General features: G+C 44.4%; 1 protein-coding gene across 16 annotated transcripts; it reads right to left on the reverse strand.

Moving 5' to 3' along the window:
* Window positions 1-47: 47 nt before the first annotated feature.
* Window positions 48-27,017, reverse strand: TSC22D2 (TSC22 domain family member 2). 16 transcript variants are annotated; one of them, XR_015274458.1, is made up of 6 exons: window positions 24,459-26,740; window positions 22,373-22,402; window positions 10,800-10,871; window positions 2,953-5,250; window positions 2,461-2,512; window positions 1,629-1,714 (listed from the first exon to the last, which is right to left on the reverse strand). XR_015274458.1 is itself a non-coding variant. In XM_086843785.1 (5 exons), exons 1-4 carry the CDS (start codon window positions 26,432-26,434, stop codon window positions 2,483-2,485), a joined length of 2,145 nt encoding a protein of 714 aa, XP_086699911.1. In that variant the 5' UTR covers window positions 26,435-26,738; the 3' UTR covers window positions 48-1,714; window positions 2,461-2,482. The 16 variants fall into 16 exon arrangements, 12 of the variants coding, with proteins under 12 accessions (XP_086699911.1, XP_086699901.1, XP_086699908.1 ...); XR_015274459.1 differs by having other exon boundaries at window positions 10,763-10,871; XM_086843785.1 differs by lacking the exon at window positions 2,953-5,250 and having other exon boundaries at window positions 48-1,714; window positions 10,763-10,871; window positions 24,459-26,738.
* Between the last annotated feature and the right edge of the window lie 271 nt (window positions 27,018-27,288).

A 27,288-nucleotide genomic window follows, 5' to 3' on the forward strand; every position in this document is an offset into this window, starting at 1 on the left:
AGAGCTACTGAATTTAATTATACTGCAACAACATCTACAGCCAAAAATGTCAACAAAACTGGTTTAATTTCAGAAAATGTGTTAAAATATATATATATTTGTACATCAATTTGACACACTGCATTAGTTTACACAAATGATGGTCTTTCTTGAAACTGTATTTATGAAATGTACATTTTTAATTTAAATACTCAGTATACACTGCATTTAATCTGCATGTTGCATTTATTAAATACATTAAATCTGCAATGTAACAAAACGTTTTCTGCATACGAAATTCAAAACACCATTTTAAATGAACAAAAGATGGCTCACTTCATTTATTTGTTTTAACAACTAGTGCCTAGCACACTAGCTTAGCTCCACCAACACCAGCTGTTCTTTCTCTTTACTGACATTGTTCACAGACTAGTACATATTACACTAAGAGTGCTGGATAAAAACATGAGGTACGGAAGTGGTTCAAAGATTACAGGTCATGCAGATCATGCGAGACAGCAAAGAAAGTTGTGAATGAGAAAACACTAAATAAAAAATACATAAAGAATGTGCATCATAAAATAAAAAAAAAACCCAAACAAAAAGCCAACAGAACAAAACAAAAAACCAACAACCAACTCAATTACACAGCTTTGCTTCTTTGGTTACAAAGTAGGTTGAACAATTTCACAGCTTTTTATTCCCACCCAAAAAACTAAACCAAAAACGAAATGTCAAAAAGCAGAGGAATCATGGCCCCTTTCTCTCTATTAGAAAGTAGAAACAGAAATGAGCAAAGTTTTCTTCATCAAAATAGCCCATCGCTTATTTATTATATCACAAGGACTGGTGACTACCTGTACAGATGCACTATGGTCTTCATACTTACACTCTATACAAAATTTACATTCAAGCTGGATCTTTACTACCGTAAATAAATACCAAAGGTCAACTGCCATTAGTGTTAGAAATATGCCAGGATTCTTTGTTCAATTATTGCCTAGACATTGTATCTATTAACGCAATCCCATCTATCATTTTACCCATACAGACATTTATTTAAAAAAAAATTCAAAAGTTCTGTGACATTGTTCATGTACATTATGAAAATAGCAGCCCTGTAATAAATAAAACAAATAAATGAAACTAACATAGGCAAATGTTACTTATATGAAAAGAACAGTGGCTCTGAAGAGGAATTGTTGCTCCTTACCAGACAGCAAGGCTCAAAGCAACCCAGGAGCAATGGGAACCTCGGAGAGCCACCCAAGCTCTAACAGACCTCCCTCCCGAAGCCCAGGGGACTGCAGGGACTCCTCGGCGACCTCCCGTGCGCAGCGAGGACGTGCGGACACCTCCCACGCTGCAGCCCCAGCTGCCGGCAGGGCTCGGCTCTGGGAGGATGATTGTCTAATACTGAAAAGGCCAAACACACAACAGAAGCACGGCTGCTCGCTCCGGGCGGGTGGGAGCCGGCGGTGGCACACGGCGCGGCCGCTCACGCCGAGGACACGTTGGGCTGCGGCGGCTGCGCCGGCGGGGGCTGCGCCTGCGAGGTGCTGGGGCCGGCCTGTTGGCTTGAGAGCTGGGATAACTGATCGTTGTTGGAAAGGGATTTTAACAGTGCATTTTCTCGTTCAAGTAAAGAGTTTCTTTCAACTAATTCTTTTATTTGTTCCTTCAGGACTTCCACTTCTTCTCTCACTGCATACATCAAATGGCTTTTCACTAGATCCTGCAAAGAACAAGAGGACAGTTACACCACGGGAAAGAAGAGTTTCCTTCACCCCAGCCCCAGGACTTACTGTTTTCACTGCAGTAAGCCTGGAAAAACAAAGCACTCATCACCAAATATTTATAAATAAGTCAGCCTTCGAGCACAAACAACCCAGCCCTTTTATGAAGTGGGCCCGATATGAAAAGCTTTGTCTCCAGCACTCCGGTCACTTTGGTTACATGGAAGCCAAGGGTGTGAATGATGTCCCAGCTCCTCAGAAGGAAAGCACCAGCTCTGATGACTGGGGATATGGGTCTGTGGTACACAGGCTCAGTCAAATCAACAAGCTTTTACATCATAAGCAAAAATCCAACAGCTCTAACTGAAGCTGAGCAGCATGTTAAGTAAGGATGGCGTACCTGACCCTTCAGAAAAACTAGTAATGAACTTGGCTAGAGTAACAGACTGGAATATGCACTATATTTTGAGCACTCCTTCAAGTTCAATCACCTTGTTCACAGCAATTTGCAAGAAAATTAACTGAAAAACATTTCTGGGCCAACAGTAAAAGCAATAATGGTTTGTGGTCATCCATAGTTGATACAGAAAATCCTTTTTTCTATCATTTTTTTCAGTCAATGTTCTCAGACTGACTCACCTGGAGGGGTATCACAGCCTCACAGAAACAAAATATAGTAGGAAACTTATGCTCAGCGATGAACCATTTCAATCCTATTAGAAATAACAACTTGTATTTTACTTACCATTGCCTGCTCTATTTTGTTGTCAATGGCAACAACACTTGCACCAGACGCACTGTAAATACAATGAGAAAATTCGGTGTTATTGTATCACTCAGGTAAAACCACACACCCGCAGGACTCCTGGATCATGCTGTCACTGGAAGGCTGAAGCTCAGAGTCAAGAATTCAAGAATTCAGTATACACTCATAGGGGCGTGCCCCATGTCCCTCCCAGCCCTCACCCCACCCAGTTGCCCAGTACAGTTGTAACTCACAAGAAATTCTGCTCATTCAGTTTATACCTTTCTCATACTGGGCTTATGACACCCAGAACCATAAAAATGCATTAGAATAAACACCAAATCAACTGCTTTGAATCCTGGCCTCATTTTCCAGCTTTCTTCACTGAGGAAAAACAAGTATTCATGGGATATTCATAGGATTCTTACCATGAGCATTATTTCTTCCAAACTGTTTTTATAAAGCAATGAAGAAAAAATCCTGTTATAATACCTGTTCTCTGGATTCACCTGAGTCCACCTTCCAGGCAAGGAGCTCCTGTGGCAGCAGCCAGCAGGAGGGTGAGACACAACCAGAGCCCTCAGCCTGTGGCCACTTCCTGGCTCCCAGTGAATCCTCCCTGGATCCTCCTGACAGCTGACAAACACATGGCCCTGGGTCACAGCTAAGGCCAGGTTTGTTCCACAGACACACTGGTGCACCTCAGAGCACACTGTGAGGATGCGTATTCACTCCCAAACTGCATCTCTGAATGCTGCAGGATGGAAATGCAGCCCCCAATAGCCAGGGTCTGTTTCCAAGTCCCACCACAGGCACACGAGCCAGTTCCTCACTCGCAGCTCTGGAGCCGGATTTCAGCAGGCCAGGAGTGTCCCTGATCTCCCCCAGACTCTGGTTCCTCTGTTCAGAGAGGAGCTGTAGCTCTCCCCGGGGCATGCAAAGCTGCAGCCTGCAAGCAGGCACCTCCCCACCCTCCACACCACCCTCCCACCCTGGCTCTCAGGGGTCCCTGACACACACAGTGGCTCCTGGGCTGACAGCCCCACCAGTGAGAGCTGCTGATAAAACTCCCAGCCATGGACACAGCTATCAGCAGTGTGCAGCCACGTTTAGTAGAGTTAACATGGGGAAATGCAAGGGTTGCAGTCATGCTGGAAAACTCGCCTCTCTGGAATTGTGCAACTCACCAAACACAAGTGTTAAGAAAAAAACCACTCAAGGCTTTTTACAAAGAGTGTGGCAATGTGGTCAGTAGTACCAGTCACAGATGTGAAACATGGCTCAGCTCCCAAAGAGTGATACTGGTCAGAGAAGTTAATTTTAAGGGCTCCCACAGAACTGTCAGTACCAGCACTGGGCTTATACAAGCAGAGGGCATCAGGTTTGCAGACTGAGGGAATAACAGCCTCTATTTCTACTGAACCAATCTTGAAACCCAAACCAAAAGCCCTGAACACACATTTCAGAAGAAAACTGTTCTAGTCTCTTATTGTCTTCTAAGCCTCTTTCAAACCCTACCTATGGTAAACCTCCTCAGAATAAAAGCTCTTTATAACTCATGCCAAGGGAAGTATTCCTTTCCATGTTGAATTAACATGCATCAGAGTCATCTGGCACTGTCAGAAGTATCTGTGTCCATGAACCACAAAATCCCCAAGACTCCCTGTCCTCTCACAGTCCTTTATGGACACCACCCTACAGGTCAGATGAGGCAGCTCTAAGAGGTAACAGCAAGAGAATTAAATAAAACAATTAAAGCAAACATCAACCATGGCAGGGGGATCTACTTCCCCATCTTTGCAGCACAATCGTAAAACTTTTGTCAATACCTGTCTAGTCAAACTTGAGATGAGAACTTTGCTCTATCCCTGTTTCAGCTATTTTGTAGTGTAATTATTTTAAAAAATAAACCCTGCTATATCACTCCAAGTAAAGGCATTCCAGCAGTTCCATAAGAAAGACAGGCAGCCTTCCCTTAGCCTCCCAAAGAGCTGCAGAGGCACCCTCCCTGTGCACACCTTTTGCTGTGAGCTCCCCTCTGCCTGTTGGGTGGGTGTAGGAATTGTCCCTCCCTGCAGAGGGATTGGAATGAGCTGGGAAAAGAACTGCCTTACCACACAGACCCCACACTTGGCACGACACCAACAGTGCTGAAAGCTCTAAGCAGCTTTATACACTCCTTTGTAAGGCTCTTGCTGCCCCCATCTGCAGAGCAGCTGTGCCAAGACAGAAACGCGGAGCCTGGATCCCTGTACGCACCCCAGCTTCAGCAGGCAGAGGCTGGGACCACACAGACCCCCCCCACACCCACCAGGAGCTCCACACCGACACAGGGTGCCCCAGTTTGTCATCGGGATAAAATCAGCTGACTGTACGTCATATCACTTTCTGAAGGAAGATGAGAATTAGATGCTATAGAATTCCCACATGTTTTTGTTCTTTATTAATCTGACAGTGCTCCCAACAGCAGCTCCTGTGGGACATTCATGAGCAGAGCCCTCCAGTGACAGCTACTCTCATGGGGAACTCCAAATGTGCTGCCAAATCTTAAAATTTTATACTTTTCTCAAATCCTAAACTCTTGACATCAAATTCCAGTTTGCATAAAAATATTTTATCCCATGGCTGCAGAATGACATTTATAAATACAATCCAGTCCTTATGAAAAGGCCAGGAAGAAACCCCAAATATCTCCTAAATAAAGTCTTTTTGGATGACCAAATGAAGTGAGAGTGACACGTTCTGTGAGTGCACCATCCACTGTAGAGCCAATGCCTCAACTTGCAAATCCTGGAATTAGAAGAGGAAAGACAGCATTTAGGTCTTGTGAAAAAAGATCAATTACTGATTGCTCCAAGAGCTACAGAACTCTAGCAATTTTTGTCAAAACTGTAAAAAAATCCACATAACACAGGGCAGATGAATGGGTGCATTAGGCATGTAGTATTCATTTTTAACAGCAAAACTCCCACCCCACAGAGCTGCTGCAGCACACCAAGTATCAAACAGATAAAATGAACAGTGCACATTTAATTTTGACTTGGACCTCCCACTTAAGGTCATGTCAATGAAGGCTCTACCCAGAAAGATACTATATTGGTACACCATGTTCAGATTGAAGCCCACAAGGTACATGGCAAGATTTACAGTCAGCAAAAACACCAAAGAGCCCCCCCAAGCACAGTTTGTCATTCCCAGAGATGGATGGTAAACCCAATGTTTTCCTACCTTAAGCACCAGGTAGACAAGACCCCATCTTGTCAGAGAAATACTCATTCTGATGGTGGATTTTGCCTTTCCTATTAAATTGTCTTTATCTCAACTGACAAGTTCTCTCACTTTTCCTCTTCTGGGAGGAGGGGAAGCTGAATGAGTGGCTGCATGGGGCTTAGTGCCAGCAGGATTAAACCAAGACACCACCCAACATGGGGCTGGAAGGGTTTGAAGTAAGGACAGATTTGACTGGGATGTTCTAGATTGAATGGATAGCTGTTCCTTCTGTGCAGTTATTGCCTGGAACCTCCCACGTTTGCCATGGGCTTGCTTGCCCGAGACTGCTCGAGTCCATTGCTTGTTAGTGGCCACTTTTTGCTCTCACTGCTGCCACACTGCTCTTATCACCTCACTGCTGTGCCTGGAACACTTGATAACAGCCACTAGCATGTGCCTGGGCTGGCAGGTGCCCATGGCAGCACTGACACACTGGGAAGGCTGGAGCTGCAGGACTGTGACCTGTGGATGAGTCAAGGGGCAGCAGAGACCCAGCTGCAGTGCATGGAGAGCCCCAGCACCACAGCAGGTGGTGCCTGAAAGAGGTCATGGTGCCTTGGGAAGTCTGTGCTGGGACAGGCTCCTGGCAGAACCTCTGGCACACTGGAGCAGGTGTTGGAAGTACCCGAAGCAACCTGCTCCTGAAGGACTGACCCTGTGTAAAGGACCCAATGGTGCAGCAGCTTATGAAGAGCTGCAGCCCATGGGAAGGACTCAAACTGGAGAAGTTCAAGGAGGACTGTCTCTGTGGGTGCTGTGCTAGAGCAGGGGAGAGTGTGAGACTGCCCAGCAGTGTGTGGTGAAGAGCACAGCAAGGAAGGCTGCAGGACCCAGCGTAACTCAGCTTCGGTGTCCAAGAGCTCCGCGCAACACACACACCTCTCCTGTCCTGAGTGACCACCATGAGAGATGGAGCCCAAAATCACAGACTAAATTATCTCAGTGGACATCTGTGGACAACCTGCAGGCCTGGTGCATAGACTACAGGAACAGCACCCATTATCAGAGCAAAGGATGGGAAGGGGTGGTGGTTAAGGAGGCTGTATTGGAGAGTGTGCAACCTGAGCATGAGGTAAACACTATGGAATAAAGGGCAGAAAATGTGCTGCTTTGGGCTGGAGTTCATTTTCTCCGTTGTAGATGGTATGGGGCTCTGCTTTGGATTTGCACTGAAAATGGTGTTTATTATTGCTGAGAAGCACTTGGCTTGCACAACACCAAGGTCTTTCCTGCTTCTCATACAAAAAAAAGGTTAACATCTTAATGCTAACTTGCTAATGGCCACAGCCTTCAATACCACCTCATATCCATGGGCACCAAGATTCATTTCTATTATTAATTCAACAAGCACTATGGCAGTCAGTGTGCTGTTTTCACTATTAATGCCATTAGATACAAATAGCATCCTCCCAAAAAACATACTCTGAACTTCCAAATTCACCTCAAAACCTAGGTAAAAAAAGACTAAGAATCCAACTTCAAAGGTATTTGCAGCTTAATTCATTCTGTATGCTTAAAAAAAGCACAGTGGTTCGTTTTTAGATATTTCACAGACCTCAGTAACGTGTGTATTTTACACCAATAATGCTGGATATATTAGGAATGAGTTATACAGAGCCTACTTTGGCATGCTCAAGCACTAAACTAGGTAATAGTGTTTCACACTGAAATGAGATTGAAATCCTACTGACTGCATGATGTAAGCTAATTCTGGAGTTTTTTAATCAGTAACAGAAAACACTCTGTGTTCAGCTCTATTAATGATTATCTGTATACTACTATCCTAAGGAATTTCTTGACACCAAGTTACTCCCCAAAAGACTCCCAGAAGGCAGAAATTTTATTGCTTTTTAGATGTATAAAATGTATCTCATCTCACAGCTGATCCTACAGGACAGAGGACATGGGACACCAATGCTCTGTACAACAGCTTCTGCAAGACAAATCCTCCTGGAAACCATCACAAGTGCTTCCCTTTAAGTCACTGTAAGTGGGAAAGGCATTACCAAAAGTCTGACACACAATCCCAAGTCAAGTGACCACCCCCAGCTCTTCTCTCCCTTTTGCTGTTACTGCTTTGAATCAAACTATCAAATAACTTTTCTGTGAACACCAGTAAGGTACGCTGGAGTGCTTCTACCTGGTTACAAGTGAACTGAAGTCCTGTGGTCATTTATTCTTTCCCCTCATTGTTTCCTCATTTATGAGCTACTGTCTTACCAATGGTTAAGTTATTCAGTTTATCCAGAGAAATCTTTTCTATTCTTGAAAGAGTTAAAGCCTATTTAATTAGCCTCCATCCCATAAAGAGATTTTATAATGATAGCATCCCAACGCAATCTAATCACCTACCCAGCCTGGAAAGAGGATCTGTGTGAGTATTACAAAATTGCATTATTTTTCTTTGTCAAAGGCATGTGAGAATGTGTGACAACCTGAGGCAGTGAATTCACCACCTCAGGAGTTCCCACACACATTTTATGAGTTACTTCATATTGTGAAGGTTTAATACTTCATACATAAATGCAATGGAAACATAAATCCTACTACTTTAATTCAAGTCTACCAATAATGTCTGTGCTTTAGGCAGACCCAGATAAAGCTGGTATGGCACCTTTACTGTGCAAAGACAACCCAGGCCCAAAAGAGCAACCACCCAGACTCACGTGAATAGGCCAAGAAACCACTGCTCCCCTTCCTTAAACCACATCAGTTGAAAAGACCCAACACATGAGACTCGTGTCTTCAGCAGCACCTGGGTGAGCACTGTGCAAGAAAACATCCCTGCTAATGTGTCAGTAACAACTAGTATCTCCCTAACACTTACTGGTTTGAGTGTCACCAGCGCTCTTCCTGCCACAGCGTGCTGGTGAAAAATAAAATAGTTTCTATTCACTGGAGCAATTCAGCAATCTCTTGTTCCCTATTGCAGTATCATGCAGCTAGCTCTGCTGACCTCAGCAGGTCCCCAGTGACAGCTACTCATAGGGGAATAATCCGTATTTGTTAGAAAAAAATACTAGAATTACACAGAAAGATTTTCTGTTTACAAAGTCTCCTAAGTCAAGCCCCTCAGGTTCACAAAGTACTTCTGAAAGAGCTGCAAAATATAATTAAGAGTTCACAGCCAGCAGACTCACGGTCCTGGTGCTCTGCAGTGTGTCAACCCCCACATTTTGTGATGGGCAAACAAAGGGATTCTGAGGAAGTCACACGAGCTTATTGTTTCCACAGCAGCGATTTTTCTTTCCCAAACCAGAGATGACAAGAAGCAGCCCCACACCACGTTCCTGTTACAGCCCTGCTGTGTCCTTGTCCTGCATGGCTCCCACAAACAGCTGCACTGCTCACTGATGCCCCTGGCTCACTCCACTAGCTTTCACTTTTTATAGTTTATAAAAACATAAGTTTATAAACTTATAAACTATAAGTTTATAGCTGAATGCTTCTCTGTTTCAGTCATCCAGTGAAAGACAGCTGCCTAATGTAACTTTAAAATCCCAGTAACTGAGGTATAAATGCAAAACCTGCAAAATCCTGTCAAAGACTTTGGAATTTGAATGGATTATAAGTTTAAAACATGCATCAATCCTGGTGAATTTCATTCTGTGTTCTCACAAACGTTTGTTTTTACCACAAAGAGTTCACCAGCAAAGGTGCAAGGTTATTTTAAAGGCAACTGTTTACATTCTTCTACCTGAATTTAATGCTCTTCTATATCCCATACTTCCAGCATTTGCTTTAGGCAATGTACATAAATCTCAGATTTGTAAAGCCTCCATCTTAATAATTTATTATTTGATTTTAGGATTTTTTTGAATTAGCTTCCTCATCTTAAGACTTATTTTGCAACATGAAAGTAGAGAAACAGCTAAAGGCTAGACCACAAAGTGACCTTTTGGTCTACAAACCAAATGTGTATTCTAAGCTCTGAAGTTTGTTCCAGTGAAATAACAAAGTCCTTGAAACCTAAATACCAGCTCTGTTCCATAAATACAGGGAAGCAGCATCATCCAGAGCTTAAAGCAGTAACATAAATTTGTCTGACTTTCTGCTGAAAAAGGAAGACGTGCTCTGAAACTGTGCTTAATGCCAGCACCCCAGCAATACAAAGTGATTTTTAAAAAACCTGCAGGACACTTAGCATTACTTATAACCATCACTCTGCAGTATACAAACTGTTGCCAAGCAAACTTTAAAGGATTCAGTTGAACTGTGCAAGTTGAGAAGCCTTTCAAGTCAAATACAGCCAAGACAGTGATGAAATGGTTATCAATACTTCAACAGCCAAACAAAATTTACATTCTACACAGCTTGTTAAGCAGAAGTTTTGACAAGCCAGAGCAGCACATTAAAGGCATTAAATCACATCACTAGGACTTTGACTTAATGCTGAAAAAAAAAAAATAAAATAAAGAATCCCTCAAAATCACTAAAGCACAGGAAAGGAACAGTTTGCAGCTACTGATGAATTAGTAATGCACCTCTCTCAAGTCCTATCCATGCCAGGTAAGACTGTTGCACTTCACTGCAGTTTCTCACCATGAGTTCAATGCTAACTTTGGAGATTTACTTTGTCCTTGTCACAGTTCATGTTCCCCATCCAGCTTCACTCGAGCAGAATGAAAGTAAGCGAGAAAGCTTCTTTTCCCAGTTTAAAGACAGAAATATCTTAACTTTGCCAAAATTGTATTTAAATGTAGTATTTTCACAATGTGTTTTCTGATACAGGGCTCAATGCCAAAAAGTCTCCTCTTTTGGACAAGGAAGCTGTAAATATTTTGGTGAAGGTTGACTAGCATTAAACTCTGAACTTATGCATCATGTATGATACATGCATAATGGAAGGAGGAAGAGAAAAAGTCATGTCATATTTTAGAGTTTAGTTCCATGTTTCAGAACAAATACTTCCATGACCACTTTCACCTCTTCAAACTGCAGAAGCCCAATATGGAGTTCTGAACACAGGCAGCAGTTCTGTGCAAACAAAAACAATGAGAAACTCGCATAGAGCAAAGCAGTTCATGCATACCTCAGCATGTATGCATTCCATACTCAAGCATCCATACCTATCCCAGGTGGTCTTTGACTCGTGTAACTTGTTGAAATGGAACGCTTGGTAGAATGCAGTTGACGGATTCCTATGAGATCCAAGAATCAGACAGACATGTTGAAAACGGGTACGCAATAAAAATACCAACTCTCTTAATTCAACCTGCATTACAAAGTGAATTAGCTGTCCAGACAGGTTAAACTAATGTCTGAAAGGCCCTACTGTTTCTATGGATTTTCATTAAGGACACAAGGACCCAAACCAAAACAGTAATTTTCCAGCCCTATGGATTTTCAGGCTGTATTAAGCTGCTCCTGTACAAAGATGAGACTAAGACCAACAATGAGACATCTCCCATCCTGCTGGCAATGCTGTATAGTTTAGCTGACCATCACCCTAATGCCAAACATACTTAAACCCAAGAGATACCTTCCCCATTTTTGGCATGTCCCAAACTACCCCTGCAGACAGTACCCAGTGTTTCCATCCTACTTAACCCACTGCTTTATACTCAAAACAGATGATTCCTCCAAGGGGACCCAAAGTCAGAGCTCAATATGTCACATTCAAACTACGACAGATCAAGTTACAACTGAAAAACAGATCCAGCTAGAAATAAAAAATGGAATGTCAACTACCTCTGTAAGCACCGCTCAGTCCCACTCCCCCTCCCTGAGGTGCCACAAGGCAAGGGCAGCCGTGGCAATGCACTCAGCACAACGCTCCCACAGCCACAAGCCCTCTGGCCATATCCCAACACCAGTGCCAGAGCCCTGAGGCAGCCTGACCCTCCAGCCTCAGCCCCACAATGGCAGCTATACTGACAGTAGTTACAGAATCTTACTTCTCCAAAGTCTCGTCTGGACACTTGCTGTAAATCAGATACTGGATGAAGCACAGAGCTCTCTGCTGCCAGTGCCTGCAGCAGTGTCACACTGAAGCTTAGAAACGCCCAACCTCAAACTGCTCATCCTCATGTGGGCACAGCTACACCAGCCCTAGAGACCAATGACACAACCTTGCTGAAAAATCTTCAGATGTGCAAGCATGAGTTCAAATTCTTTTTAGGAACAGTTTTAAAATGAGAAGTTTGTATCAACAATGGAAGCACGGGTATCAATCCCTTTTCTAAGTTTATGGCAAGAATATTTCTAAAAACAAATGTCTTCAAGTTATTATTTCAATTGAAGTACAATTACTGCATAGTAAAAATCACATAAAATAAATCAAAAACATCACAGAAGCAGCACCATAACAGAACACTATCAGAAGTAATTCAATTCTCATGGCAGGTGAAACCAAAAATCTTGCAAAGATAGTGGTATTTGTGTACCAGCAATGATCAGGAAGGGTCTGAGTTTAAAGTGCCTGTCACTCCTTTTCCCACCTTCAGCACTGTACCCTTAATAAAAAAAACCAACTTCGTTGAAGTCTGGAATTTATCTTAAGATCTGTTACAGAAGTTGCTTGATCAAAACTGATAGACACCATCCTCCTATGTTGGTAACATCAACACTTTCCTAAGAAGCACTGCACACAACAAGCAATTACAGGAAGAACAACACAATAGTTAAAGGACATTTGTGTAAAAGGACTTCACATGTGGAAAACAACTGGCATCTGCAGATCAAGAGAGCACTTCTTTGCTGAAAGGAAGTTCAGCTCTTCTTTCTAATGCAGCTGTCAGGAGTATGTACAGTCCCTTCCTCAGAATGAGGCTGTATATAGAAAATAATTTAAATTCCAAGACAAATTTACTTGTAGCATATAAAGCTGTGCTGCTACTGTTAGGTATAAAAAGTGGTTTATAACCACACAGCATGTATTCCATATAGTCTATTTTTATACTGATATTCTCTATGCTCTATATTTTTATACTATTCTTAAGCAAGCATCTGAAAAGATATGGAAAAAATTTCCTTATTAAATTCTCATTTGTAGCCCCTACTGTTGAAATTGCTTTTGCATTACTTCATACAAGTAAGAGAACCTTTTCTAGTCCATAGCTATACATTTTAAAAATAATTAATGGGTGTGTGTGCACCTAAACAGGAAAAGCAAATCCACAGAGGCAGCATGAATGATGCCTCACATGCAGATCTGAACCAATATGACTGAGTTTCAGACTGCAGAGGCATCTAGTTTAACCATAAGAAACAGTGAAAGGTTAGAGAATGCCTAAAAATGCCCTTCTGTTTGCAGAAACAACTGAGAAAACAGCTTACAGGAGCAGTAAAACCTAGCCTGCTGCTGGCTGTGCCACAGCTGGAGCCCCACAAGTCCTCCTGACACTGCCCTAAGTGACTACATGTAGACACAGCCTGGACCAGAGAAGCAGATTGCCTGTGTCTCCTCCCTGGCAGATTGCCAGGTCTGAGGTCAAGACTCAGACCCAGTCTTTGGCAGATTGACACAGTGGAACCAAGAGCCAGACAGGACAGGAATGTCCCAGCTGCTGACCCAGAGTTAAAAGCAACCACCTACCCTTCCATAGAAGATACTCCAGAATTTCTCTTCCTCCAACTCTGGTGAGAGAGATCAGGTATGCCCAAGGGTACATGGGCTGAATTTCATTCCCAGACTATGAAAGACAACTAACTTAGTACACTTAAACATTCAGAGTGTATCTCAAGTGGCCAAAAATGCTTCCATGTCTCTATAAACAAGTCCTACAACACATACTGCATTTATGTCCTTTAAAAGTTCATGAAGGCCAATATTCACACCTTACTCCCATGCTCCGGTTTCTAAGAACAGTTTTCATGCAACAGAAAATTTGATCCAAATTTAAGGACGGAGAACTTACTCATCTCCCTGAATGCCCAAGACATCAAGCTGTTCCTTTAAAAGGGAAGCCTAGACCTCATTCCAAGTCTCACCCAAAAGTTGCAAGTGTATCCTCCCACTGCCATTCATAAGGACAGTATGCCAAATACAAACTTCACCCTTGAGAGCTCTGTTCGCTAGAAACCATGCCTGTGAAAGCTGGCAAATCATCAAGTGTACAGATAAATGCCTTTGGGTTCAAATAACGATACTGGCTTGGACTGGGTATCAGCCCAACACAGCAGCTGCTGCACAGATGCCTTTTTACCATCTACTTCCTTTGAATGAACTAGTAACATCCTTGCTCACAAACAAGTTTCAAACTACTGACCAACCTCAGTAATTGAGGGCAACAAGAAGAACAACACATGAAAAATAGCACCTTTTTCCCCAAATAAGAAATTCATACCACCTCAGATAGTCATCTCTCAACCTCACAGGAATGTAAAACATTCAAAAGGCCTAAGCACCTGCCTTTGAAGAACATGAAAACAACAGGTCAGACAATCCATGCTCAATGCCTCTAAGGAAAACCAAAGAATGGAAGCACGTATTTATTACCCAGACAAGCACACATGGGTGACCTTTAGAGAAGCTCACTTCAGCCAAAATTCCTTCTGAGAACTGACTGAGAATTGACAGGTCTCATACAAAAAGCCACAGGAGATGTGACCATGTCATAGAATGAGTTGAGCTTTTAAAGCCACCTTGCATGACATTTCTGTTGGTAGGAGCTCAGCTCATACAAAGCAAGGCCACCACTGGCAACTACTCTGTGCACGTGGCTCTCCGAGGGTTCAGTGGGAGGATCATTCTTCAGTGCTCTCCCAGGGTCTCCTCCAAATGTGTTATGGGACACTGTAATCCAGTGCTTGGGCAGTGGAGTAGACTATCTCTCTATACCTGCAGATGATCTGCAAGCATTCTGGACAGGAATAGAATTCAGGAAGATCTTGCCCAATTGGAGCAATTGTGTGGAATAAAAAGGGTGCAATTCAATAAGGATAAGGGGGAAGCAGTGAGCTCTGGTAGCAAGAACCAGCTGCACAAGTACAAAACATGAGTAGCTGACTGCAATTCCACAGAAAAGAATCTAAACAGAATTTAAAAAAATAAAGCCTTGCAAGGGTGTCAAGCCTCTACACAGGACATACAGAGAATAACTGAAATCTTACTTTATTCAGCCTGAGCCCTTAGCTTCAATTTCATGGCCAGGTTTGGACACCAGCTCTCCAGAAGGATATACACCCACCTATTCTCATAACCCAGATCCTAGGAGTCAGGTCAATCGTGCAGTAACACTCTGATAGGATGGGGGAGTCAATAGCCATCTTCCAATTCCCATCCTGTGCACAGAGATACAGGAGCTGGGCATTTTGCCCAAAAAAAGTGCTCTTCAGTCACATTTACCACAGGAAGCACACTAGTGGAACTTTGTGCATCTGTGTTACTGCTACAGAGCCAGAACTGAATCAAGCACTTGGAGAAAGAATTGATTCAAGGATGGCTTGAAGAGGGAATCAGCAAACAAACACATTCAGCCTTTTTTTAACATCATGATTACTACTGAATAGGTAAGAGACCAATAGTAAGGTAAGTGTGCAGTCTGAGCTCAAGAGAACTGTCACCATACACAGATGTGTTTGTGCACTAAAGGACAACAAATGAATCCCTCCTTAGTGTCTGAAGCTTATAAAAGACTGGATGTACGTTTAGCCAGAAGTATTTCAAATCCAAGGCAGTTTTCAGTTCTGTGTCTCAGTGCTCCCCAAAAAAAGGCTATTTACTGGGCTACTGACTGTGACCTGCAATAAGGACTGATTACAGCTGGTCTCAAATTACAGCACTTGGCAGGGGTCATCTGGGATCTGGATGAGGGATTTGATGGTCACTTGATCACAGTTTATCAGGCAACTTGCAGCAGAGTTTATTGCATTTTGAGATGATGTTTACACTAGTAACAGAATTCCTTCTCCATCCTTCTCTTTTAAAAAGATGTTTCACTTTATTTTTAGCACCTTCTATTTAAAGCATCTGCAACTTTGAATCAGCTTTCTTTCTAAGACTCAATTTACAGAACAGTAACTGGAACACAAAGCTTTGCAGGAGAAAACTGACAGGGACTAAATGTGGGAGAGTCAATGCAAAGTTAAGGAAAATAACATTTCAAGTTCTGAAGTGATGTGTTTAATTGCATGTTCTGTTCACACAGTCCCTTAAGGTCACTGTAGTTGCTATACATCCCCTAAAAAACCAGCAAGAATTCAAAGATTTAACACTCGGTTTTAGGTGCATTCTAGCTACAGATAAGAGGAAATGGCTGGCTCAAAGACCAACCCACATGACAGTTTTTGAGACAGTGAATCTCAAACACCATAATGGATTTAAAGGGGTTTCACAGGCTACTACCAAACAAAAATATTGTAATAGCATAGAGAAAGCACTCTGCAGGGAACTGATCTTCACTGGAAAAACCAAAAGAAGTAGCCCATACTTCTTCACCTCACTCTCAAAAGAAGATTTTGGCAACTAATTTCCTGCAGGGTCTAGAAGTCTCTAAGGAGAAGGAAACAGACAACTGTCTCAAATACACAGAGCATGAAGTCTGGCAGCGGTGTTTCACTGATCACTTGCCTGCTCTGTTGAAATATTGGCACCAGCCTTCCCCTGCTCTAGGTGGGCTTGATTGTTTAAAAACAAGAGTAATATTTTTCAACCTCTACCAATGCTATTATTTGTTTTCCATAATTACATTATTTTAATAAATAATTTAAAAAATATTAAAAAAGTTTCATTATTACCTGTACTGGGTAATAACCATATACTATTTCTGAAGGAGCTTTGCTGAAGAGTTCAAATAGTGAATTCCAGTATGACTATTTAATACTAATCATAGTAAGAATATAACAATCTTCTAAGTATCTTCTTATTCCTAGCTGCAGCTCAAAACTCTGGAATCCAGTTCTCTGGGGTCCCACAGATTGGTCCCCAAGCCTCAGGAGCACTGCACACAACTCTAATCATAACAGCTTTATGGCTTCCAAGATCTAGTGATGACCCTTTCCATGCTCAACAGGCTGTCTTCCCACTTTCTGAAGCCAGGCCCGGCGCTCTTCTGTCCCAGCCAGGTACCCAGTGCTCTCATGCTCCTCCTGTCCCAGACAGCACTGCCACAGATGCATTAATTAACACACCACCTGCTAATGAAGCACAGCTCTTCTGTGAAGGCTGCCAGGGCTGTCAGTCAGGCTGAACTTCAATTACATCATCTTACAAACTGTGAGAGGACTAATCTAAGAGCTTCTGTTCTTAAACCAAAACGTGTAACAAGGATAAGGTTTCTTGTACCAATGATTTGTCTTCTCGCTGGATATAGTCAACCTTCAATTCTTGCAGGGAGTGTACAGAACAAAGTAGTTGACATGATGCACAGCTTGGCTTCCAAGCAAAATAAATCTACAGCAGATCACAGTTTCAGAGAGAGACTTTCATTACAAGCTGATAACAGCAATGCAGAAAGTCTGCCTGATCTAGTCAGGGATTCTTAATTCTATTAAGAAAAGCCACAGAAAAACTCTGCAATATTATCCACATTTGAATGAACTGAGACAAGTTAAAAAAACCCAAACAAAGCCAAAAGCAAAGTGCTGTTGAATATAACACCCATGGTCTCAACAGACACCTTGAACTCTACTTCACATGGGATGGAGCCCTTCAGCATCTACTGATATCTGCCAAAGAATATCACTATGCCATGACACTCTCTGCAAATGATCCTATGCAAGAGCAAGCTCTGAGTGCTCCTACCCAGCAGACCCTGATACACTGGTATGAAGGAGGAAGCATAATATTAAATTCAGCATTTCTGAAATAAAAAGATCCACATTTTTAAGTACTGCATTATAGATCCAAAAATCTGTAAAATCCCTCAGAAGTGTTGACTTTTATATAACATGGCTGGTAAAGAAAAGGTATATATTTGTATGTATGAACATGTTATTGAAGATGATCAGGCTCCTGCTGCCTGTGATGCCCACAAAACCTGATTTTCTCATAAACAGTGATGAAGGGAAAGCTGCCTGTGATTTCTGGTGAAAATGGCCTGGCACAGTGGAACAGCGCCAGGGTCTCTATAAATTGAATACTCATCCTCAAATAAAACTGCACTAAAATGAGATTTATTTTTTTTTCTCCCATTAAGCTGAAGTGACAACACTTTCAGCTATTTCAGTCATCTATAAATACAAATGGCTCCTCTTTTTTTGACAACAAAATATTTCTGTATCTGTCAGGGGAAAAAAATGAGTGGATAAAACAACTTCAAGCAGACTCAGACAAATCCCACCTGTCCTACTCATGTGATAATGGTCAGGAATGCATCTATGAGCAAATGTTTCAAATTACACACTTGGCTTTAAAGAAAGATATTAGATCCTAAGCCATGTATGGCATGGTTATTTACACAGTGTATTATAAATCTGTCTGCCTTCCCATACCATTTACAAAACCTCTACCACTCAAGTTTCAGGCCAGCCTGTGCTGTCACTGAGTGCTCACCACTTGGTTTACAGAAAAAGTGTTTTTAAGAACGCATTTGTAGGGTTGGTCAAGGTATTTACAGGCCTTGCACCCACCAAAGAGTGCTCTACATAGGAGGCATTCCCAAGAGTTCTCATCTACACCCCCACAAAAACAGCCAAAGTAACTTGATGGAGAAGCAAGCAGGGCTTTTTAACCGTCATTTCTGACCACCCCTTCCTCCACTGGATATTAAATCTGCTTGAGATGGATGCAAAAGCCTCAGATCATTCACTGAAAGCAGTATCTCATCTCCTATCCAATCTACACTTCTCCCCTGCAAGCTCACACACCTGCCACACTCATCCCATCCCAGACAAACGGGTCAGGACTCTGCCCTCGCTGCAGAGGGGGTGAATGTTATCCTGGGCTGCACAAGGCAAAGTTCAGCAGGTGGAGGGAGGGGATCCCTCCCCTCAGCACTGCTGAGGCCACACCTGCAGGGCTGTGCCCAGACTGCCATTCCCGCTTGTAACCTTTAATGTGTACCAGACAAACCCGCCAGCTCTGAGTGCAACACACAGCTCATACCTCTCCAGGGCACTAACTAATTCATATTTCTACCTTCTCTCTGCACTGACAAAAGCACTCAAGGCAAGCTGTCACAATCCAAATGCATCCTTCGTAGCTTCCAAGGGAGAACAGATACAGGCACTCCAGGACTAATTTTGCTCTGCTTGACAAAGAAAATTAAGACAAGCATCCAGCTGTCCTTCATGTGGCCAAGTAATTCACCTGCCCTGAGTAAAAATAGATTATCCCATAAAGCAAAGACTTCCTGACACTTAATACACATTTGCATTTATGAAGTGTGAAGTTTAAAGATATAATAATTTTCAAGAGGAATGAAACTACAACCTTACTCTGCACTTCAAGTGACCTCTTACGTCTGGAGAATGTTCTCAGGAGACAGTGGCTTTAGCTGTTACTATAAATACTTCTATCTTTATACTTTGTCAAATAGAGGAATAAAAGCAGACACCTGTGCCTGACAATCTAGATTTATTGAACAGAACCATCCAGATATACTTTAGCAGGAGGAGTCTCACAGATATTTCTTAAGGAATCATTGCTGACCCATAAAGCACAAACAAGTTTGCGCTTCTCCTGAGCAACAGAAACTGCTAATTGCCAGCTTTAAAACAGGAGAATTAATATACAGCTTCAACATACAACAGGCTGGTAATCAAATATCCAGTACACTTAACAGGGAGCAACTCCTCTTTACTATATTGTCACCTGAAGTCATAAAAATTATCAGCACCTCCTGTAAAAATGCAGCCTTGGAGAACTTTCAGCTCTTCTGGAGTCTGAGAGCAGTTAGGTAGTCCTGCCTTCTCAAAACATCCAAATTACTCAGCTTTTAACAAGAAGTTTAAAATAGCTTCCATAAAACATATGCTGTTCTTTCTCCCATACAGACAGCATTCAGAAATCAGCTATGGAACATTTGCACTCTTCTACAGGAGACAAGGGAAAAACAAACCCCCAGCAGCTGAGCAGAACACTCGGGAGTCTGAGGCACAGGGAACCTCTCCTGTCAGAGCTGGTCACTACAGTCTTTAAAACAAACTGAACAGTATCACTGTAAATTTCTTTCAAATATTTCCCCCATTTCCTCCTTTTAATAACTTGCTCACCTGAAACACTTGGACCTCATTAATTTTAAGAATGCACTGACTTAACAAAGTCATTTTAATGTTTAAACTAGAAACCCATACTGTCAAACAAGCAACCACAGTTCTGTTTAGCTATCTTGCACCACTCCAAAACTGACTGCACAGCACAATAGGCTTTCCACCACCCAGAAACTCATGCAGTGCTGCAGTTACCTTTGGTAATTTTTGTTACAGAAAGTACAGCAAGCACTGAACACAACCAACTGGAGTTTCTTTGCATTAACCATTGTTTGCTGCCATGAGCTGCAGAGGTGACCCCAGAAGTCCCAGCTTAGTTTTTGAACAGTCCATCAGACTGAAGGCTCTCCAGGTTCTGGAGTGTGTCTGCCCAGGTTGCATTCCCACCTGCTTCCACACATATTCACAAACACAGGCCTTCAGGAGGAGAGCTGACAAGTCAGTAGCTGTAGGAGAGATCAAACCTCTACAAAGTTTATGAGCAAGGTGAAGAAAGGAGTAACACTGAGTACTAATGCAATTCAAGTATCACATATTTTCTGATATTTATTTGCAGAACACTTACTTTTTTCTTTAGGAGCACAATAAAATATGCATCTAGGGCAATACTTAAGTGATCCCATGCCCAGTTTTGTCCTTAAATGATGAACATGGTCTCAAGAGCACAGTTCTCCCAGCAGTTAGTGCTCCATACAAATACATGATTTAGCTGAGCTCAGAGACACACTGTGGAGAGCCCTGCACTGTTGGGCTCTCAACAGCTCAGCTGCCATAGCTGCCAGTTCACAATTGCAGCCATTCATCAGTGTTCCTGGAATACAGCCGGAACAGTTCAAGCCGGTCAGTTATCTCTGGAAAATGATCTATACTCTGCTCCTTTTCCAACAGCCCTAGTAATATTTTGCCCCAGAAGCCTGCCAAACACGTAGGAGGTTTGAACAAGCTTTCTCAGTAACATTCTTATAACAGAAGCAACATATTTCTTTTCCCCCCAAGAGCCAAAATAAAGTTATTTAGCCAGATGAAATATTCTACTTGTCAATTACAAATTTGTGTATACATGGGCATAAGGGTAAGCAGAGAACATGACAGAGACCAACACCAAAATCCTCTCAGGTGCTCTAACTGCCCTCCCTCCAAAATAATTAGTACTAGTGCTGAACAAAAAAAGAAGAGTCAGAGCAATTTTGAGACCTAGTTCTAGTTGTGTTTTTACACAATTAGTATTTTTCAGGCTCCCTCTTTGAGGCAGCAATACCCACATCTGCCTCAGTATCAGTACTAGTTCCTCCATCCTTCAATACTGCTGCAGTTTATTTTATCTCCAGCCACATTTAAAGATGAAAAGAAAATAATACTGTGTTATGTTGTAAAAATTTCATAATTTCACACAACAATTTTTCCCTTTTAAGAGCTTAGCAATTTGAACACATCAACTGAAATACTGGCTTTGCTTCTCAAGGAAGGCATGACACACCAAAGGCTTTTTTCTTTTTCATTCTTGTGGACTACCTATCCACCCGTTCTTCCCCCAAGACAAGACTTTCCAGTTAATTGATTTTTCACTATTCATCAGGTCAATGCAAGAAATCACATTTTTTATAGACTACTCTCAAAAGTGTCTATGGGAACAGGAAATTAAAAGTCTTTGGGCAATGGCTTGGAAGAAAGCAATCTATAAACATAGTTATCTTTATATATCAGGCTAGATCACCTCCACCCCTAATAACCTTAGATGTTGTCTGATTTAAAACAAAGATAGCAGAAATACAAAAAATATTTTTTCAGAAACACACTAACTGACCAGCTTTTTACATCATGTTTACTGCAGTGCTGACATGCTGCTTTCAAAGAATTTCCATCTTTACTATTTTACCTTTAAAACAGTTCCTCTTCATATTCAGAATGGTGAGTGACTTTCCAGATAAATCCAGGGTATTGAGAACTATACACTACTCCTTGATGAGTCACTGTTTTAGAAGATGACTATAGGAGAATGATCTAAACAAGTCTGTGAAGCTTCAAGTAGGTGCAAATATTGAAGTATAACTAAAGGTGTCAGAAGAAACGTAGATACCTGCCTACGCACTGAGCCCCCTTTCTGGGAATGTTACACATTAATAGTAAGAAAGACAAAGAAAAAAAAAATGCTTTCCAATGATTTATAGATTCTATGACCACCAAGTAACCTCTCTGAACTGAGCTGTGCAGTAACTTCCTGGACCTGCCAACACAAACCATGACTCATGATGTATCAGCTCCCTTTGTGCCTTAATAGCTTTATCAGTGTCAACCCCCAGCCTATTAATGACACTTGAAGGTCTTCATTAACTATTTCACGACTGATTCCAGTAGATAAGGCAGCTGGGCAAAGCCCATGGGAGTAGTGACACAATTTAAATAGCTGGGAAGAGAAAAAAAGCAGGAGCAAGAATAGAACAGCAGACAAGCAGGAGACAGTCTTACAATAAAGCCTTCTCAGAGAGTAAAGCAAATAAAAACCAAGTGGTAAAACAGCCTTAACAAGCTGCTAGGTTTTTATTCTCACCTTTCTCTGAAGCCAGTGGAAGTCAGGCTACTGCTTGAGGGGAGAAAAGAATAAACTTTGATCAACTGTCTCTGTATTCATCTCCTATGTTATATATGAGGTCTAGGTCCATTTAAGGTGAGCTTTCATAGCTTACCAGGAACACCTTCCCAGCTGGGAAAGGCTCCCACAGCACACATGTGCTCCTGGCTTTCCGACAGCCGAGCACACGGCTCAGTTTTATCACCCAGTGCAGAACTGACAAACGACACACAGGCACTCCTTCACTGATAACCAGACATTCGTGTCTCTACTGAACACCACAGCATGGCCTGTCAAAAGGAGCACGCTGCATCCAGACCCCATTTCCTCTTCTTACTCACAGTTCTCCTGGCAAAGTGTGAGAGTCTCTTTAGAAATGAACACCATGTAAAGCACCGTGGCAAGGTGGCAAGTTCAATGACTAAACTAGAAAACTAGCTTTAAAAATTACTGTTCTGGTAGGAGCACCAAGAGGTGACTCACTGGAGTGCCACACAAAGTTATATGTTTTTCTCTATCTTTACACAGAAGTGATTCACTTGTCACTGATACTCATGTTCATTACCACAATTTATATTAAGTATTAGAAGCTATGGAAAACAAATGCAAAATGCATTCCTTTCTTTCTGATTCCTGAATCAACAGACTGATTACCAGACAAAACACCTCAAAAAACACTGAGCTATGAAGAGAACCCACCAGCTTGAAATCTAACCTTATTTGCACAAGGCAGTTTGTCAGCCAGGTTAGCAATCCTCTTAAGGTAGGCAAACTGCGAGTAAATTTTAAACTTTTTCTTGTCAGTCCTTTACCACTTTAATCAAAACCGGCACAGGTTTCCAAACAACAGCTTCTCCTTGCAGAAAAGCACAGCAGTTACTTTCTTAGACACAGTGTCAGCCAATTCTCCAGCAAGCACAGGCCAGCATTAAACCTGCAGCCTGAATTCTCCAAACATCCACTTTGAGGTGCTCTCTCCATCCACTGCACCCCAACCCCACAGACACAGCTGCTTCACTAAAACATCCTCAAAGCAACACTGACCACATTATCTTAATGTCTGGTGCTGTCCCAAGGTGAGGGAAGACTTGCAAAGAAATTCACCACAAGACCTACTCATAATGGTCTAATGCCTGTTTTTAAAAATAAATAACACACATGCATTCCCTTCCTCCAAACTGCAGCAATCCTGACAGTAAATGTTTGGACTTAAATTCAGTGCTTAAACACTGCTTGAGACTCCTTTCCCTCAAAGAAATCAATCAAATAGTTTTGGCCTTCAGAGCAGTCTAATGTGTCTATGGGAACAGCAGCCACACACCCTCTCTCAGGCCCTCTTAGGAGTCTGCTTACACCACACCCCTCTGTTACAACTCATAGTTCCAAATTACTTTGCAATTTAAAAAAAACCCCTCACTGTAAGGGTGGGAAGGACACTTCCCACCGTGTCCACATCGTCTGTTTTCTCAATACAAAGGATCATTCTCTGCAGAGCTTTCCCCGCATATGGATTTGCACATAAATCCACATCCAAGTGCAAGTGTCTCCTTACTAACTGACACTATAAAGTGTTAATTCCACAGCAGCATAAAAATCAAGAAACTCTGTTAAAAGCCCTGAGATAGCATCACACAGATTTAACACTACAATACAGTGTCATTTTAACCCTGCTGTCACTGAAGTGTTTTATAATGCATTCTGGAAAAAGGAGAGAGCAGCCCGTCTCACATCTTGAGCCACTGGCTACAGAAAGACAGCTTTCAGCCTTTGATTTTGAAGAGGTCATATTATTTTTGCATTGAACAGCTTTCAGGATACTTTGTACCCCATTTTGTGAGAAAAGTAATTGCATTCACACCCTGCAAAAAACAAGCACAATTCACTACTGGCCTAAACACTTTGCTATGGTTTGCATTCTTAAAATAAAAATATAGTCCAGGCGAACCTCAGCATGACTTTCTGAAAATATGAATTTGCAAAAAAAACTTGGCAATACCTTTAAAGTTGACATTTTTCCCCCCGAAAAATACGCCTCTTTTTTATGGCATTATAAAATAATTCATACCTGTCTTCATCACCATCAACAGGAATGGATATGCCAAAAACAGAGCTAGCAAGACTGTTCATTGGAGTACTTGCAGGTAACTGAAGAGGATTTGCTAGAGTGTCTGGAATGGGAGGCTTCACAAGAGGTTTATTTTCAGCTATAAGAGAAAGTGGTGGCTGAGGTAGGGGTTCCGATTTTCTTCTAGTATCATCGATCTGGCCTACTAAGGACTGGGCCTGGGTCTGAAACTGTCCGAGGTTTGCCTGAGGCAGGCTGGCGGGTGCATTGGGCGCACCTTGCATCATCGAGTGTCCGACGTGCTGGGACTGGACCACACCAGTGCTTCTGCTGACAGAAGGGTGGCTCGTCAGCTGGGACTGGACCAGCGTAACAGGGACGTTTGGCATAGTAACAGAAGCGGTGGTGGACACACCAGGCACGCTTGTACCGGGCACAACCGCAGGCACGCTCTGGACTCCAGGGACCACAGCATGGGGAGCACCAGGCATTCCTGACACTTGACTGCTTCCCCCCATTGGATGCTGAGTCACAGATTTCTGTTGCACAACCCCCGTATGCCCAAGGCCTGGCTGCACCACACCTCCCGGCTGTGGGATGCCAGGTTGACTGGCTTGTGCCTGGCCACTCTGCATCAACCCCGATCCCTGTCCGACTGCTTCGCTGGGCTGCGCTGACACCCCCATCACTGGTGCTCCCACAGGTGAGGGGTTCTGGCCCGTCACCTGCCCCACAGGAAGGCTGGAGGCCACAGTACTCGGAGCAGAGCTTGTAGTAGCCTGCTGAATAGCTCCTTGAGACTGCATCATTGTCATGTGCTGCATGTATTCAGCCTGCCCAGGAGGCTGCGTCGGCAGTAGATGCACTGGTGGAATCTGGGACTGAGAATAAGCAAATTGTTGAGGCTGAGTCACTGGTACGTTTGCCTGCTGCACCTGCTGCTGGGCCACAGGAATGCTTGACTGCCCTACTGTCACACTGGGAGGTGCCATGCCTTTCCCGTTGGGTCCAGCCTGTGAAGCACCCTGTGGATTTACCTGTGGCTGGGGCTGCTGCGGCACTATCATTTGCTGACTTGCTCCCGAAGCCCCAGAAAACACAGGCTGAGCAGTACTCTGAGGCACGGCCCCACCTACGGGCTGTTGCTGCTGCTGCTGTTGCCCAATGACAAAATTAGGTTGCTGTAGAGAGGACTGGTTCATTTTCTCTGTCTGAAGCAGCTGTGACACAGCAGCCAGGGAGCTGTCAGCTATAGAATCGGGGCCATGGGCTGACGCTGGCACAGCCGAGATCACAACAGAACCTCCTGTGGCACCGAGGCCACTGTCCCTCTCTTGAGCAGCCTGTTCGAAGGTGCTGCTGTGCCTAATGCAATCTCCAGTCCTGCTCAGAACACCACCATCTGAGTCCCGGTCATAGTACTCCATACACGTCCATCGGCCTCGCCTGTAGGGCTCCCCAGTACCGTGGTCCAGCTTGATCACCCTGAAGCGTGAGCTGCACGCAGCAGCCGCCGTCTGAGACATGGCTCCGGAGGCAGCGGGTGCAGAAGGCCCTGTGGAGGGCAGAGCAGCCTGAGTACTGCTGCTTCCCCCCACAGCAGCGCCAGGGGCAACAGCTGGCAGGGGCACAGCCGAACTTTTGGGCACAGCCCCCCCGTTGGGGCCTGCAGCCACCCCAGCAGCAGCCACAGCCAGCTGTCCGTCCAAAAGGAGATTGGGAGAGACGCTGCTGGGAGTTTCGGCCTCGCCCACGTTGTTGAGAGTCTCTTCGGAAGAGCTCCGCTCGCAGACGTCCTCGGGGCCGTAGTCAGTGGCTCGGGAAACATCAAAGATTTCAGAAGACACGTCCTCGGTGCGGGACTCATCCGGGTCATCCAGGCTCTCGGTGTCCTCGGTGATGCTGCTGGCCACCTGCGCCGTGGTCACGCTGGTGATCTGGAAGCAGCTCTTCTTCTTGGCCGGCATCTTGGACATGTTTCCTCCGCAGGAAGGGGCTCGGCCGGCCGTGGCGAGGCGAGCGGGGTGCTGGGGCGGGCTGTCACGGCGTGCCGGCCGGGCCCCCGGCACTACCGTACATCCTCCGGCGGCTTCCTGCGGCGGGCGGGGGGCGGCGGGGCTCCTCCTCTTCCTCCCTATCCGCAGCCCTCTTCCCGCGGCCGGGCCTCCTTCTCCTCCCTGCCGCCGCTCCGAGCGCCCCGCGGCTTCCTGCGGGCCGCAGCAGCGGGCCCGCGGCCCGCCCCGCGCGAGGGGCCCCGCGCTGGCCGGGCGAGGCCCAGGCGGCCCCGTGTCCCCCCCCCCCCCCCCGCTGTCTCCGCGCTCTACCTGGAGACCAGCGCCAGGCGCATCCTGCTCGCAACCGGCCCGCGGGCTCGCCCCACGGGCAAACCCCCACCGCGGGCGGGGTGCCGGCGCCGCGGCGGCCCGGGCAGCGGCGCTCAGCGGCCGCGGGCGGGCGGACCCGCTGCGCTGCGCCGGCCCCGGAGCTCCCGGAGCGCGGTAGGGCCGCGGCTCCGCTCGCCCAAGATGGGGCTCAACTTGTGCGCTGCACCCTGGGAGCGATGTGGCCACGCCCCCGGTGGGTGACGTCACGGCAGGGCGCAAAGCAGCACGGCGCGGGGGTGGCGGAGGAGTGCGGCCTGCGGGGAACAGTTGGGATATGGCGGCTCACGCCGAATTCCCCCCTCCCCCCGAGGGTTGGTCGCGCCCGGCCGCACGCAGCCCCGGCCGGAGGCGAGTGCGCGGCCCCGGCGGAGCGCGGGCGAACGCGAGAGAGCGCCCTCCTCGGGCGGGGCCGGGCACTGCCGGCGGAGGCACCGAACCGCGGCACC

Source organism: Cyanistes caeruleus, chromosome 10 (assembly GCF_971803275.1).
Source record: "Cyanistes caeruleus chromosome 10, bCyaCae1.hap1.1, whole genome shotgun sequence".
Lineage (NCBI taxonomy): Eukaryota > Metazoa > Chordata > Aves > Passeriformes > Paridae > Cyanistes > Cyanistes caeruleus.

Excerpts from the sequence above, each read along its gene's own strand:
- TSC22D2 (XM_086843775.1), bottom strand. The coding sequence starts at position 26,434 with ATGTCCAAGATGCCGGCCAAGAAGAAGAGCTGCTTCCAGATCACCAGC. Across the intron at positions 22,403-24,458 it reads GTTGATGGTGATGAAGACAG|TAGCCTGACTTCCACTGGCT; the intron begins GTATGAATTATT and ends CCCCTCAAGCAG. Across the intron at positions 1,715-2,460 it reads ACAAAATAGAGCAGGCAATG|GATCTAGTGAAAAGCCATTT; the intron begins GTAAGTAAAATA and ends TGTTCTTTGCAG.